At 44.0% G+C, this 14,253-nt stretch overlaps 1 protein-coding gene across 3 annotated transcripts in view; it reads left to right on the top strand.

Annotated features, from left to right (window-relative positions):
• The window catches only part of kif20a (kinesin family member 20A), a 59,293-nt gene that overhangs the window by 27,250 nt on the left and 17,790 nt on the right, over positions 1 to 14,253 (top strand). For all 3 annotated transcript variants that reach the window (XM_038795364.1, XM_038795365.1, XM_038795362.1), the window contains exons 10-13: positions 4,648 to 4,791; positions 5,256 to 5,421; positions 11,938 to 12,117; positions 13,217 to 13,356. In XM_038795364.1, coding sequence (XP_038651292.1) covers positions 4,648 to 4,791; positions 5,256 to 5,421; positions 11,938 to 12,117; positions 13,217 to 13,356 — 630 coding nt within the window. The remainder of the gene's footprint in view (positions 1 to 4,647; positions 4,792 to 5,255; positions 5,422 to 11,937; positions 12,118 to 13,216; positions 13,357 to 14,253) is intronic.

The raw sequence follows: 14,253 nt of genomic DNA, 5'->3' as shown, positions 1-14,253 counted from the left end.
TTTTTCTGTCCACCTGACCAGAGCATTAATATTACAACTTTTTTCCTAACTATCAGACGTTTAATTTTTTTGTTATTTGCAAATCTCCTAATCATGCTCCTTGCATTTATGTCTAAATCATTTATACACCACAAACAGGGCGGCACAGTGGCTAGCACTGCTGCCTCATGGCACAGAGGACCCAAGTTCAATCCTGGCCCCAGGTCACTTCGTGTGGAGTTTGCACCTTCTGTCTCATCCCCCCCCCCCCCCCCCCCCCCCACCCCCCAATAACCCAAAGATGTGCAGTCTAGGTATATTGGTTGTGCTAAATTACCCCTCAATTGGAGTCTGTGACGGTAAGAATGGATAGCTGATTCTAGCAAGCATGTTTCCTGACCATCGGGATATGTATCTCCCTGTTTTTAGTGAATCCAAATTTTACTTTGTAAAAATGAACTTGCATATCTGATGTTGTCATGCCAAATAATGAAAGCACAATACTGCAGATGCTGGAAAGCTGAAATAAAAATAGAAAAAGCTAGAGGAGACAATGTTATGATCCCAGCTGATGTCACTCCTGAATGGTCAGGTCTCAAAATGGAAACCAGGCTCGATAGGCCGTAACTTTTTTTAATTTTTTGTTTAGAGACGCAGATACAATGAGTCACCGGACTCCCCTTTGATTTGTAACAACGTCGCAGTCCAAAGATGTGTAGGTTAGATGGATTGGCCATGCTCAATTGCCCCATAATGTTCAAAGATGTGCAGGTTACCTGTGATTAAGGGATAGGGCGGAGGGTCGGTGCAGAACTGATTGACCGAATGGCCTCCTGCACTGTAGGGTTCTATGGAATAAAACACTTATTAAACATGAAAAGATTGACCATAATACAATAATATTCACATAATAATAATAATAATAATTGCTTATTGTCACAAGTAGGCTTCAATGAAGTTACTGTGAAAAGCCTCTAGTCGCCACATTCTGGCGTCTGTTCGGGGAAGCCGGTATAGGAATTGAACCTGCGCTGCTGGCCTTGTTCTGCATTACAAGCCAGCTGTTCAGCCCACTATGCTAAACCAGCCCCTATACCTTCACAGATGTACACACACACACACACATTTTTAAGGATAACACAGTACAAGATATATTTTGTAACTTGTAATGCTCTCAATAAGTATACAGAGCATGTAAATCCACAGGTCAGCTGTGGCCAGACACACCACACTCTGAAACCAAATGACAGATGCCATGGAATTGAACCTCTGTGCTTTTCTCATCCAAACCACCCCCAGATGCTTATCATATTGTGAGCCAACGGGTCTCACTGCAACTCTATTTCCACATGAGTGTTTCCCAAGCTCTTCTCTCGGAAAAACACACTTTAGAATCTTCTCTGAAACAAGCTTTCTCTTGGAATGCCTTCAGCAAGGATCCACTACCCAGATTTCAGTCTGTCTTTTCTGGATTGTTACATGCATTCAAGTTTCCACATGATCTCTTAGATAACCAACCATACCAACAGAACACTACTGTTTCACAGACTGTATTAAGGTGTCACCAACCGTGTGATTAATTCAAATATCTGGCTTCGCACCAGCCAACATCATTAGGTCTGCATCTTTCAGCTCTGTCTTTAACTAGGAGCCTCTCTCGGCCCCTTAAACTTCAGTGAACTGTACCTTGTTCAGATTCCTTGGCCAGGATTCTCCCCTACCCGGCGGGGCAGGGGGGTCCCAGCGTGTTGGAGTGGCGTGAACCACTCCGGCTTCGGGCCGCCCCAAAGGTGCGGAATCCGCACCTTTAGGGGCCAAGCCCTCACATTGAGGGGCTAGGCCCGCGCCGGAGTGGTTGGCGCTCCGCCGGCTGGCGTGGACGGCCTTTAGTGCCACGCCAGCTGGGGCCGAAAGGACTTCGGCCGGTGTAAGTCCGCGCATGCGCTCGCTTCAGCGGCTGCTGATGTCATACCGGCGCCCCCATGTCACAGGCCCGCCGGCCGATCGGTGGGACCCGATCGCGCCCACCGTGGGAGCACACACCCCCCCCCAAACCCGGCGCCTGACCGCGCCGCCAATCCGGCCGGTCAAGTAGGTGGTTTAATCCACGCCAGCGGGAGAGGCCTGTCAGCGGCGGGACTTCGGCCCATCACGGGCTGGATATCGCCGCGGGGAGCCCGGTGAGGTGCAATTTCCGCCGCCTGTCGAATCTTGGGGGTGGAGAATTCGGGACACGGCGGGGCGGGATTGACATCGGCCCCGGGCGATTCTCTGACCGGCGGGGGGGTCGGAGAATCCCGCCCCTTATGTCTATTTTGACTTCTGTCTTCCTGGGACTTCTTTCTCTCTCTTCTCTTCCCCTCCCCCACCCCCTTGGTTTTTAGGGCTTGCTTTCTGCCCCGTACTCCATTGTCTTGCCTATCTGCTGGCAGTTTCTGTGAGAGCTGCTTTCTTCTCGGGTACTGGGTTCCAACTGAACTACAAGTGCTAAAGGATTTTTCTGTTTGAGCCCCTGGTTGCGAAGGCCGGAGAATCGCCGCAACCGCGCCGCACCGACGCTGGCGTGCGATTCTCCGAGGTGAATGCGGGGCCGCCGATTCTACGACCCGGATGGGCCGAGCAGCTCTGCGGAAAAAGCGGAGTCCCACTGGCGCCGTCCACACCTGGTCGCTGCCGGCGGGAACTCTGCGCGAAGGGTCGGGGGCGGCCTGTGGGGGAGGAGTTGGGCTTCGATGGGGTCTGGCCTGTGATCGAGGACCACCAACCCCCCCCCCCCCCACCCCGTTTCTAATATCCACAAATACCAATATAGACTATTTAAAACTTCCTCCAATTCCTGACATGCAAAAGAGTTAATGTTTCAAGTCTGTGACACTTCTTCAGAGCTCTGAAGTAGAGTCATATGGAGTGGAGACATTTAATACTTGATAAATGGACTACAAGATCCAGGTAATTTTCAGGTGTGAATTTCTTTACTCCTTGTCTCACTGCCAGAACCATTATTTTTTTTAAGAAGTCGGGGAATTGAAGGCATTGTGATAATATCAATGAGCTAGTAATCCAGATGTCCAGGCTACTGTTTAGGCAGTACGTGTTCAAATCTCACTACAGCAGCCTGTTAATTTTAAAAATTTGATCAATTAATAAAAATCTGAAATTAATGGCTCGTCTCGGTGACCCATGATCATCGATTGCTGTAAAAACCCATCGCAGGGGTCGTTCCTCGGACCTCAATTGGTTACAATCTATAATAATGATCTGCAAATTTGCGGATGATACTAAAATAGGTGGGAAAGAAGGCAGTGAAGAGGAGATAAAAGATTTTACAGACGGATATAGATATGCTGGAGATTGGGCCAAAATTTGGCAGAAGAAGTTTAATGTCGATAACTGTGAGGTTATCCATTTTGGCCGGAAAAATAGAAAGGCCAAGTATTATCTAAATGGAAAGCAAATTCAAAATGCGTCTGGGCAGAGGGATCTGGGTGTCTTTGTTCATGAATCACAGAAGGTTGGTATGCAGGTACATCATATAATTAAAAAGGAAAATGGAATGTTGGCATTTATTGCAAAAGGACTGGAGTATAACCGTAGAGAAGTGTTGCAATTGTATAGTGTTGGTGGGACCACATCTGAAGTATTGTGTCTAGTTTTGATCTCCTTTATTTGAGGAAGGATGTGGTGGCATTGGAGGCAGCTTGGAGGAGGTTCAACAGATTGATTCCATGGATGGGGTTAACGTATGAGGAGAGATTATAAAGTTTGGACTTGTGCTCGCTGGGGTTTAGAAGGATGAGAGGGTATCTGATCGCGGTATATAAAAGGGATTGATAAAGTGAACATAGACCAAATGTTTCCTCTTGCAGGGCAATCCAGAATGAGAGGACACAGATGTAGGTTGAGAGGTAGTAAATTTGGAACTGAGAAGAGGAGGAACTACTTTGTGGAGCTCGCTACCCATAGTGCGGTGGAATCTGAGTTATTAAATGGTTTCAAGGAGGTAACTGGTTAAAGGGATGTGGGAAACGGGTAGGGAGGTGGATTTGAGACCAGAAATAGATCAGCCACGATTTGATTGAATGGTGGAGCAGGCTCAAAGGGCTCAATTGCCTATTTCTGCTCCTAATTCCTGTGTTCCTATCTGTTTCACTTGTATCCTCTGTTTCACTTGTATCCTCTCAAGGAGGAAATCCTTACCTGGTCTGGCCGACATGAGGTTGCAGACTCTCTATTTTGTTGACTCTTGACTACCCTCTGAAGTAGCCTGGCAAGCTTGCCAGTTCAAGGGTTGGGGGTGAGCAACATGTTGGCCTTGCCGGCCACGCCCACATCCAATGAAAGAATTTTTAAGAATAGCAGCTTTTTATGATGAAAACTGAGATGAATTGTATTGGTATTGAGCTTTCTATTGTCCAGTAACTCTAGCTGTTGGCAGTGTTGGGTACAGTGTTTTCTGCAGTGTTGTCCATTTGTCCTTCTGTTTTAGAAGAGCACTCTAAACAAAAGCACTGTTTTGAGAGGGCTGGATAGACTGTTGGGGTGGTGGGCTGAGGAACATTAACTTCTCAATGTTGTTGATGGGAAAACACACCCATTTTTAAGATTTTGTTTCTTGTAATCCAGAATTTGCTGCAACCTGGGCAAATTGATTCCTTTTCTTTACTCCAGACTAACTTTTTGTGACCTGGCGGGCTCAGAACGCTGTAAAGAACAGAAGTGTGGTGAAAGGATGAAGGAGGCAACTAACATCAACACCTCCCTGCACACACTAGGCAGATGCATCAGTGTCCTGCGCCAGAACCAGCAGATCAAGTACGTATGCCATGATCTTGTTCTTTGGCTAGCTTGTTGCATCCACTTCATTTCAATGCTCCAGCTCTTTGAGATATTCAAACATGTGTCATGGCCACTGGAGCAGCAAGGATAAGGTGTGGGTTGACTAAACCGAGGAAGTGGAAAATTTAGAATAAAGGTATTCAATCTTGTGCATAATTCAAGGGAAAAATATTTATCTTTTAAAAAGACAGCCACAACAGAGAAGAATATAGAGATTGATTGAGAAAAGTGAGAATTTCATATTTACTTGAGATGGTTGACTCCCTTTCTATTACGAAGAAACATAATGCTTGGCTGTGTTAATGAGTGAGTGTCTCTGATTCAATGTGGGAATTTGAATACGAGAGTGTCTTGCAACTAAGTACCGTCGTCTGGCACTCCTTTTGATTCGGGTTTATTCTGAGTGACCAGATTCCTAAATTTCTGTACTGTCTTTCCAGGTCAAAGGCTAATATGGTGCCCTTCAGGGACAGCAAATTGACTCGTGTGTTCCAAGGGTTTTTCTCTAAGCATGGGAAGTCCTGTATGATCGTAAACATTAATCAGTGTGCATCTATGTATGATGAGACATTGCAAGTCATGAAATTCTCTGCTATTGCCAGCCAGGTAAGAAATCCAAAGTTCTTGTAATGCTTATTTTGAACACAGTAAGAAGTCTTACAACACCAGGTTAAAGTCCAACAGGTTTGTTTCAAACACTAGCTTTCGGAGCACTGCTCCTTCCTCAGGTGAATGAAGAGGTATGTTCCAGAAACATATATATAGACAAAGTCAAAGCTGCCAGACAATGTTTAGAATGCGAGCATTTGCAGGTAATCAAGTCTTTACTGATCCAGAGATGGGGGTAACCCCAGGTTAAAGAGGTGTGTCTCAAGCCACGACAGTTGGAAGGATTTCGCAAGCCCAGGCCAGATGGTGGGGGGGTGAATGTGATGCGTCATGAATCACAGGTCCCGGTTGAGGCCGCACTCGTGTGCGGAACTTGGCTATAGGTTTCTGCTTGGCGATTCTGCGTTGTCGCGCGTCCTGAAGGCCGCCTTGGAGAACATTTACCAGGAGATCAGAGGCTGAATGCCCTTGACTGCTGAAGTGTTCCCTGACTGGAAGGGAACATTCCTGCCTGGTGATTGTCGTGCGATGCCCGTTCATTCGTTGTCGCAGCGTCTGCATGGTCTCGCCAACGTACCACGCTTCGGGACATCCTTTCCTGCAGCGTATAAGGTAGACAACGTTGGCCGAGTCGCACGAGTATGTGCCGCGTACCTGGTGGGTGGTGTTACCACGTGTAATGGTGATATCCATGTCGATGACCTGGCACATCTTGCAGAGATTGCCATGGCAGGGTTTTGTGGTGTTGTGGTCGGTGTTCTGAAGGCTGGGTAGTTTGCTGCAAACAATGGTTTGTTTGAGGTTGCGTGGTTGTTTGAAGGCAAGTAGTGGGGGTGTGGGGATGACCGTGGCAAGATGTTCATCTTCATCGATGATGTGTTGAAGGCTGTGAAGAAGATGTCGTAGTTTCTCTGCTCCAGGAAAGTACTGGATGACGAAGGGTACTCTGTCGGTTGTGTCCCGTGTTTGTCTTCTGAGGAGGTTGGAGCGATGTGGTGTTTTTTTTGCTGTGGCTGGTTGGAACTGTTGATCAATGAGTCGAGCGCCATATCCCGTTTGCACGAGGGCATCTTTCAGCGTCTGTAGATGTCTGTTACGCTCCTCCTCGTCTGAGCAGAGCCTGTGTATACGGAGGGCTTGTCCATAGGGGATGGCATCTTTAATGTGTTTAGGGTGGAAGCTGGAGAAGTGGAGCTTCGTGAGGTTATCTGTGGGCTTGCGGTAAAGTGAAGTGCTGAGGTGACCGTCCTTGTTGGAGATGAGTGTGTCCAAGAAGTGTGATTTTGGAGAGTAGTCCATGGTGAGTCTGATGGTGAGATGGAACTTTTTTTTTAAATTGTGAAATACTAGAATTTTATTTTATTCATTGGCCACTGTGGCAGCTTTCACTGCTCCACATGGAAATCAAAATGCAGTGAATAATAAACACTTTGAACCAGGTACTCTTGAAGCAACCACACAAAAGAAACAGTTCACAAAAATACAACTTGACTGGCACAATTACATTTTAAAAAAAAACCTTGTTCCTCATCACAACGCTGCAGATAAGTAATGCCCGTTTCTCAGTCACTCAATCACACACACACAAAATCTGTGAAAGAAAATTAGTAAAGTGGTCTCCAAAACGACATTTCAGAGAGTTTGTTATGGCTACTGCTTTAGGACTTATGGACAAGAGATTCTTAGAACACATGGTGGGAGGAAAGAAAGTCACAGAACTTAACAGGCACCGTGAACCAGTGGCCACTGTTCATCAGTTTATGAACTTGGTAATGCTTTGCTCTGGAACAAAGTGCTCGACTAAATCATCAACAAAATAAGCATCTGCTCTGCCGCCGACCACCCCCATATCTCCCTCATGGCTCATACACGATATGCATCAAAAGTAATGGACAGTGAAGGAAATAAGGTTCCTTAGACTTTTCCATTGCATAGACATAGTTACAGAATCAACAGTAAAAAATAGAAACTCATTTTGCATCGGATATTGTCAAACCTGTCAGTATCTAGTTCTACACAATATTAGATGACCTGTTTTTACATCTTGCACCAAACTTCATTTCCTTTTCCCTCGTTCAACAAAAGTGCTCAAGAGAATCGACAACCGCAATAAAGCTTAAACCAAAATGAAGCAGCACAGGTTTTAGAATTTCACTCTCAGTTCTAGAAGAAACACACCCATGTTAACCAAAGAACAGAGATCAGCTGCAGTGAGTTTTGGTATAGTCATTACATTTATATTCTCCGAAATGTAAATTGATGAGAAACTGCACTGATTTTTCTTTTTTAGTATATAAAAATACTGCGTCAACTCAAAGTTAGAATGATCAACTGGTTCACCTGCATGGGAGATGGAACTTATTGATGTCATCGTGTAGTCGTTTCAGTGACTCTTTGCCGTGGGTCCAAAGGAAAAAAATGTCATTGATGTATCTGGTGTATAACGTCGGTTGAAGGTCCTGTGCGGTGAGGATGTCTTGTTCAAACTTGTGCATGAAGTTGTTGGCATATTGAGGTGCAAATTTGGTCCCCATAGCTGTTCCGTGCGTCTGGATGAAGAACTTGTTGTCGAAGGTGAAGACGTTGTGACCCAGAATGAAGCGGATGAGGTGCAGAATCGCATCTGGAGATTGGCAGTCGTTGGTGTTAGTACTGAGGCTGTTGCCGCAATGCCGTCGTCATGGGGGATGCTGGTGTAGAGTACAGAGACGTCCATTGTGACGAGGAATGTTCCTGGTTCAACTGGTCCATGGGTGCTGACGAGGAATGTTCCTGGTTCAACTGGTCCATGGGTGCTGAGTTTCTGTAGGAAGTCCGTCGTGTTGCGACAGAAGTTGCACGATGGGTTTCAAGATGCCCTCGATGTAGCCAGAGAGGTTCTCACACAGGGTCCCATTGCCTGAAACAATAGGACGGCCTGGTGTGTTGGCCTTGTGTATTTTCGGGAGGCAGTAGAGATCTCCAATGCGGGGAGTACGTCGGATGAGAGCACGTAGGGTGCTCTGAAGGTCTGGATCCAAGGTCTTGATCAGTCTGTGTTGGTGGATGTGTTCCTTGGTTGGATCTGCGGGTAACTGTCTGTAGTGTTCCTGGATGTTGAGTTGTCGGTATACTTCTTTGCAGTAGTCCGTTCTGTTCAGTATGACGGTGGCCCCTCCTTTTGTCTGCTGGTTTGATGATTATGTTGGGGTTGGTCTTGAGAGCGCGGATGGCGTTGTGTTGTGCTTGGGTGACGTTCGGGGCTGTCTTGTGAATGCGACTGATGAATCTGGCATTGACACGACTCCTGACGGCTTGAGCATACATGTCGAGTCTAGGGCAGCGGCCTTCCGGAGCGGTCCAATTCAACTCTTTCCTCTTCGGTTGCCGCATCCCAGATCTCTCGGTCTGCTGTTCCGGTTCATTGGTCGTCTCCTTGGGTTCGCTGTTGGCCTCTTGGGGTCTGTGGAAGAATTCCTGGAGCCTCATTCGCCTGATGAATGCCTCCGTGTCTGCCGCGTTTCTACTGTAGTACCAGGGGAGGCTTGGTTGCTGCTAGTGGTGATGCCGAATTTCTCAAGCTTCATGTTCTTGGTGTGCATATATCGTTGTCTCATCTGTTTGGCGGTGTTCCGCATCTGATCTGCTGCGCCCTGAGCGCAAGTTGAGAACATGGCCTCTATCTTGGTTTCTAGGTTGCGTCGTCTGCTGTAGTGCTGGTGTACAAGGTGGTTGAGGAGTGTGAGAAAGGTGCGACGGCAGAGTCTCTCAGCATAGTCTGTGTTGTAGGTCGACTTGAGTGGGTTTGTGATCTGTAGCCCTTTCGGGATCTTGTCTGCTTTCTTGCATCTTTGTAGAAACATAATGTCAGTGTCTATATGCGTGATCGTCCTGGAGATCCTCTCCACTTTGGGCCGGCAGTTTGCGGTATTTTGAAGTGAGTGCAAAATACTATTAGAATCCCATTTAGTCATAGTTGGGTTCTGTGTATACTTGGTTTGATTTTGCGCTCGTAATTGTGATACAAGCATCTTCTGCACTGTTAATACGGAGTTCTTTTTATATAGGATCTAAAAATGTGGGGAACAGAGTCACAGGGCTGCTAATTTAGTTTTGACAACAAGCAAAAAAAACGTTAGCATGAACAGTTGGATTATTCAATACTCCACCCCGCCTTCCAAGGTTTGACGATTCACACAGATTTTAAGATTAACAGAACACAGACTACAAAGTACATGTAAACTACAATGGACTCGTTGACACATCCAAGTCCCATAGGCACACACTGACTGGTCAAATACACGCACTCCACTTACACGCACTGCTCTCTGAACCCCCAAATGATGATTACATGAGAGTTTCCATACGCTCAAAAATCTGCGTTTAAAATCTTCTCTGATAATAATGCTTTCCAATAGCGGTTTCAAAATCCAGTCCAAGTTTACAAATGGCTCTGAATCTAAACCATATTGCTCTATTTTTAACAGCGAATCCAGTCCAGGATTTTACACCATCCCCTTTTAGGTTTCCTTTTGTCTTAAATGTTTTTACACAAACTCCGAGATCCAGCCACCGATTTCCATAGTTCTTTCAATTCCCGTCCTACAGGCTGTCGTAAAGTCTGTCAAACCTGAAATTCACTTCAGATATCTTCCTGTCAATTCGGCCGCATTCTCAGCTCTTTCTGTCTTTACTGAACAGTTCTCTGTTCTAGTACCTTTTTAACCTTCAACTTCTTGGAAACTTCTCTTAATTTCTCTAGTCCCCTTAACTAGTTGCTATTCGGATCTCTGCAATTGTTTTCTTAACCATTACTCCATGGTATGGCTTTTCTTCTAAGAACACTGAGAGATCTTCTAACTCCCCTGTTCTTCAAAATACTGCTGTGGGATCTTTTGCATCACTCGAGCAGTAAGATTATAGTGCAGCCCGCCCCCCACCCCCGCTGTGTGCTATAGTGTAGACCGTGATTGTGATAAGTCAAATTGTAGCAACGTAGAAAGCTTAAGCGTAAATATGATTTACCAAACTAAGCAGTAATTAACCAGCCTAGCCGGTTATACTTCCTGTTTCGGCTATGGGCAATAGAACATGTAAAAGTCCAGACTGCACTCATTCTGTAGACTTCCCAGAATTTTGTAGTTTCTTCAGACCTTGGAAATCAACAGTCTTCTTTAGATCCCTGATCCCAGGTAGGGGCAATCCCTTCCCTTTGGATCTTTCTTTCCTCAACTGCAGCAAACATGGTTTTAATCTCCTTTCTTTCCCCCTAAACAGTTAAATATTCTCCTCTTTTACAAACCATTTGAGCCAATTATCAGAGAACGTAATTGCTTTAATCGGTACCTGCATCTAAACATTCATAATTTAGAAAATTCTCACACATCCGGATCCTTATCCATGGTGTAATGGTTGTCACTAGTTCAGCCGAATTCCATGCAAATATGAAGCTACGGTTGCAAACATTCACTTAGAATGCTCCGGTTTCCTCCCACAGTCCAAAGATGTGCGGGTTAGGTGGATTGGCCATGCTAAATTGCCCGTAGTGTCCTAAAAAAAGTAAGGTTAAGGGGGGGGGGGTTGTTGGGTTACGGGTATAGGGTGGATGCGTGGGTTTGAGTAGGGTGATCATGGCTCGGCACAACATGAAGGGCCTGTTCTGTGCTGTACTGTTCTAATCTGAAGTAAGATACTTGAGGTTATACCAGCATGTGCTAAAGCTGCAGAATTTAAATAAAATGGTTAAATTCCCTTAGAAAGCATAATTCTAAAGCATGGTTTTCTTATAAATTGAGTCAGAGTACAGACTAAACATTCAATGAGTGGGTGGAGGAACAACGACATTTGTGGGTTCACAACCTCCATTCATTTCACTGTGATGATGGGACCAGTTGATAAGCTTTATAAATGGAGGTATGGAGTAGACTATCGTGTACAATTCTGGGCACTGTTGCAGAAGGAAATCCAGGCCTTTACCAGGAAGGAGGAAATTCAGTTATGTAGAGAGATGAGATTAACTGGGATTGTCCTCCTTTAAAGCAATGAAGGTTAAAAGAGATTTTGTGGAGGTGTTCAAAATATCAGGGATTTTGATAGAGTAGATGAGGTGTTGTTTTCACTGATCGGGTCACTAACTTAAACAGACAACTTAAATTGGCAAGTAAAAAGCTGGAGGGAAATGAGAATTCCTTTTTTTTTTAACATAGCAAGTTATGATCAAGAACGCACTGCCTGAAGGAGTGATGGCACGTGGAGAAAAAACGTGAAGGAATGTTATATTGTAGGATATATTCTAACTTTATTTCCTTTTAAAAAATATTATTATGGCTACTAAGACTCCTTTTTCACCATTTTGACAAAGTAGGGCAAACCATGACAATTAGATTATTGCTTAATATAATCAATGATAACATCTCTGCATTGTTCCCATTGCTTGTTATCAGGAGGTCAAGCATATAGGTGTTTGTGCTTGAATCCGCTCTTGCTATATATCACAAATGGGAAATATCTGACTTGCTATTCCATCCATTGTAGCTGATACAGGCACCGTCATCAAAGCTGTTTCCTTCTTTCCGGTCGCTACTCCGAGAGCATGATGGCTGGAGCAACTGCAATGCTCAAGAACCTCTTGAAGAACAGGAAGAATTGAATGATGATGATGACGAGGAGGATGAGGATGAAGATGAGACTGATATCAGCATATTGGATAAAGAGGTAGGCTCATTGCACACTAGCATACAGCAGTGAATCTCTGTCATGTGACCCTTGGTCTTTGGTGTCTCTTAATCTTCCCATGTGTGCTAATATTGTAGAGTCTTGGCTGCACAGCTCTGGTTTATGTAGTGGGGAGCTAAGACAGGAAATCATTCAATTCGAGGTCAACAGTATTACAAAATGTGTTTTGGCTCAAATGTTGTTGAGTATCTAACAGGGTTTGCTGTTAGTAAAACCTCCCTCTGGGTGTTTAGATTTTTTTGCATAAGTTAATAAAAGTAGAAGCTGTTAATGCTTTAATGAGAGAAACCTGGAATCTGGCACCCGAGAATATAAGGAAGCAGCCAATCAAATAAAGTAATTGTAAAATAAATAGCCCACAGGCTGAAAAGGAAGTGGAAAATAAATTGGATGAATTCCATGTTAAATCTGGTATGGAAAGAGAAAGGGACAGAAACAATGATTGGATAAAGATTAAGAAAGAGACCGACAGATTGGATAAAGATTGAAAAAAACAAAATGTTTTTTTACATTAAATATTTAAAATGTTGCATTGTAAATTTCCAACAACACTTGATTATCTGGAGGAATGAGCCTCCCATTGTAGCAATTTTCAGTGCCAGAGAAATTTACTAGCAATAGTTATTATTTTAAAAGACACTTGAATGACAAGACTTAAAACTTTTCTGTGAGGTGTTTAGTTTCTGTTCTACTGTGCCAATGTACCATCTTCATAACTTCAATAGATTTCAATGGCGAGGAAGATAATGAGATGCAGATTTTGCAACACAGACAGTGGAGCAGCATAACTCAGTAACTTTTAGGCATTCTTGTTTAACTGTGCAACTGCCAAACATCTGAAGTTTCTGTAATATTTACGCAAAGAAATAACAGTGCCTTTTAATCTCACTATTTATTCTGACAAAACCTAGCCCAATTTCATGTTCACTTGCTTCTTGATTTTATAAAGCTTTTATTGCTCTAGGTTTAAATGGGATGACTGTTTGCAAAAAGTTGACTTTTATTTCTGATTTAAAAAATTTTTTTTTTTCTCTATCTTGCTCTTTATTTTTTAACTGACCATGAGTTTATTCCTCAGTCATTGCAGAAAATTATCGAGGGCCTGCAGCGACACCTGCTTAAGGAGAAGCAGGAAAAGTTCTTAATGGAAAGTGAGATCAGGCAAAATGTTGTCGGTGAGATGATAGAACAATACAACACCATGGAGAGACACTGGAGGTAGATGTTGCTAGATTTAGAGTGTGACATTATTGCCTGTTGTCATTAGGATTGTAAAATAGTACCAAGGATTGCCTCCAGTATGAAGCTATGTTTTACTGGACTTGTCTAAATTTGTGCAAACCTGTCAACTGGAGAATCATGATTGTGTCAAAGAGCGAATTGTTTATGAAGCACTTCATATGGTGTGATAAGTAAAGACATTTGCTTTTGTTTATCCACAAACAAAAATTGAATGAAAAACTGATTTGTTTTTGTGGTGATTGTTGACCAAAGTACTGAACAAGCTCCTTGCTGCTCCTTTGAAAAGTGTCACGGGAAATCTTGCATTCCAATGGAACAGGCAGAAGGCTTTGGTTTAACATGTCCTCCAGAAGAAGTGTGGGCTAAATGTCACCAGTCCTGGAGTGGGACTTGAACATGCAACCTAACTCTGAGCTAACCACGGAGCCAAATTTAATGTTCAAAATTTGATTTTCTAAATCCTGGGTGTAGATTTTAGTTAGCTACTTTTTATTGCTGCAGAAGGTTCAAATTCAAGTTTGAATCTACCCTCGTGTTTCTGTAGATTTTTTTTTTAGATTTAGAAGAGCCCAATTCTTTTTTTTTTCCCCCCCCAAAATCCACCTACCCTGCATATCTTTGGGTTAGGGGGTGAGACCCACATGGACACGGAAGAATGTGAAAACTCCACACTGACAGTAACCCGGCGATGGGATCGAAACCAGAGCCCCGGCGTCATGAGCCAGCAGTGCTAACCACTGCTGCCCCTGATTCTGTAGATTCATGAAATAGTCACTTAGTATAAAGTTTAATATTGCTGAAAAAGGAAACGTGTTGCTGAAGTGCTTCATTTGCACTCAAAAGGGCAAATGCAAGAATGCCAAATTTCACAAT

Source organism: Scyliorhinus canicula, chromosome 4 (genome assembly GCF_902713615.1).
Source record: "Scyliorhinus canicula chromosome 4, sScyCan1.1, whole genome shotgun sequence".
Lineage (NCBI taxonomy): Eukaryota > Metazoa > Chordata > Chondrichthyes > Carcharhiniformes > Scyliorhinidae > Scyliorhinus > Scyliorhinus canicula.
The sequence above is the reverse complement of the archived record's forward strand: the minus strand, read 5'-3'. Positions and strand labels throughout refer to the sequence as shown.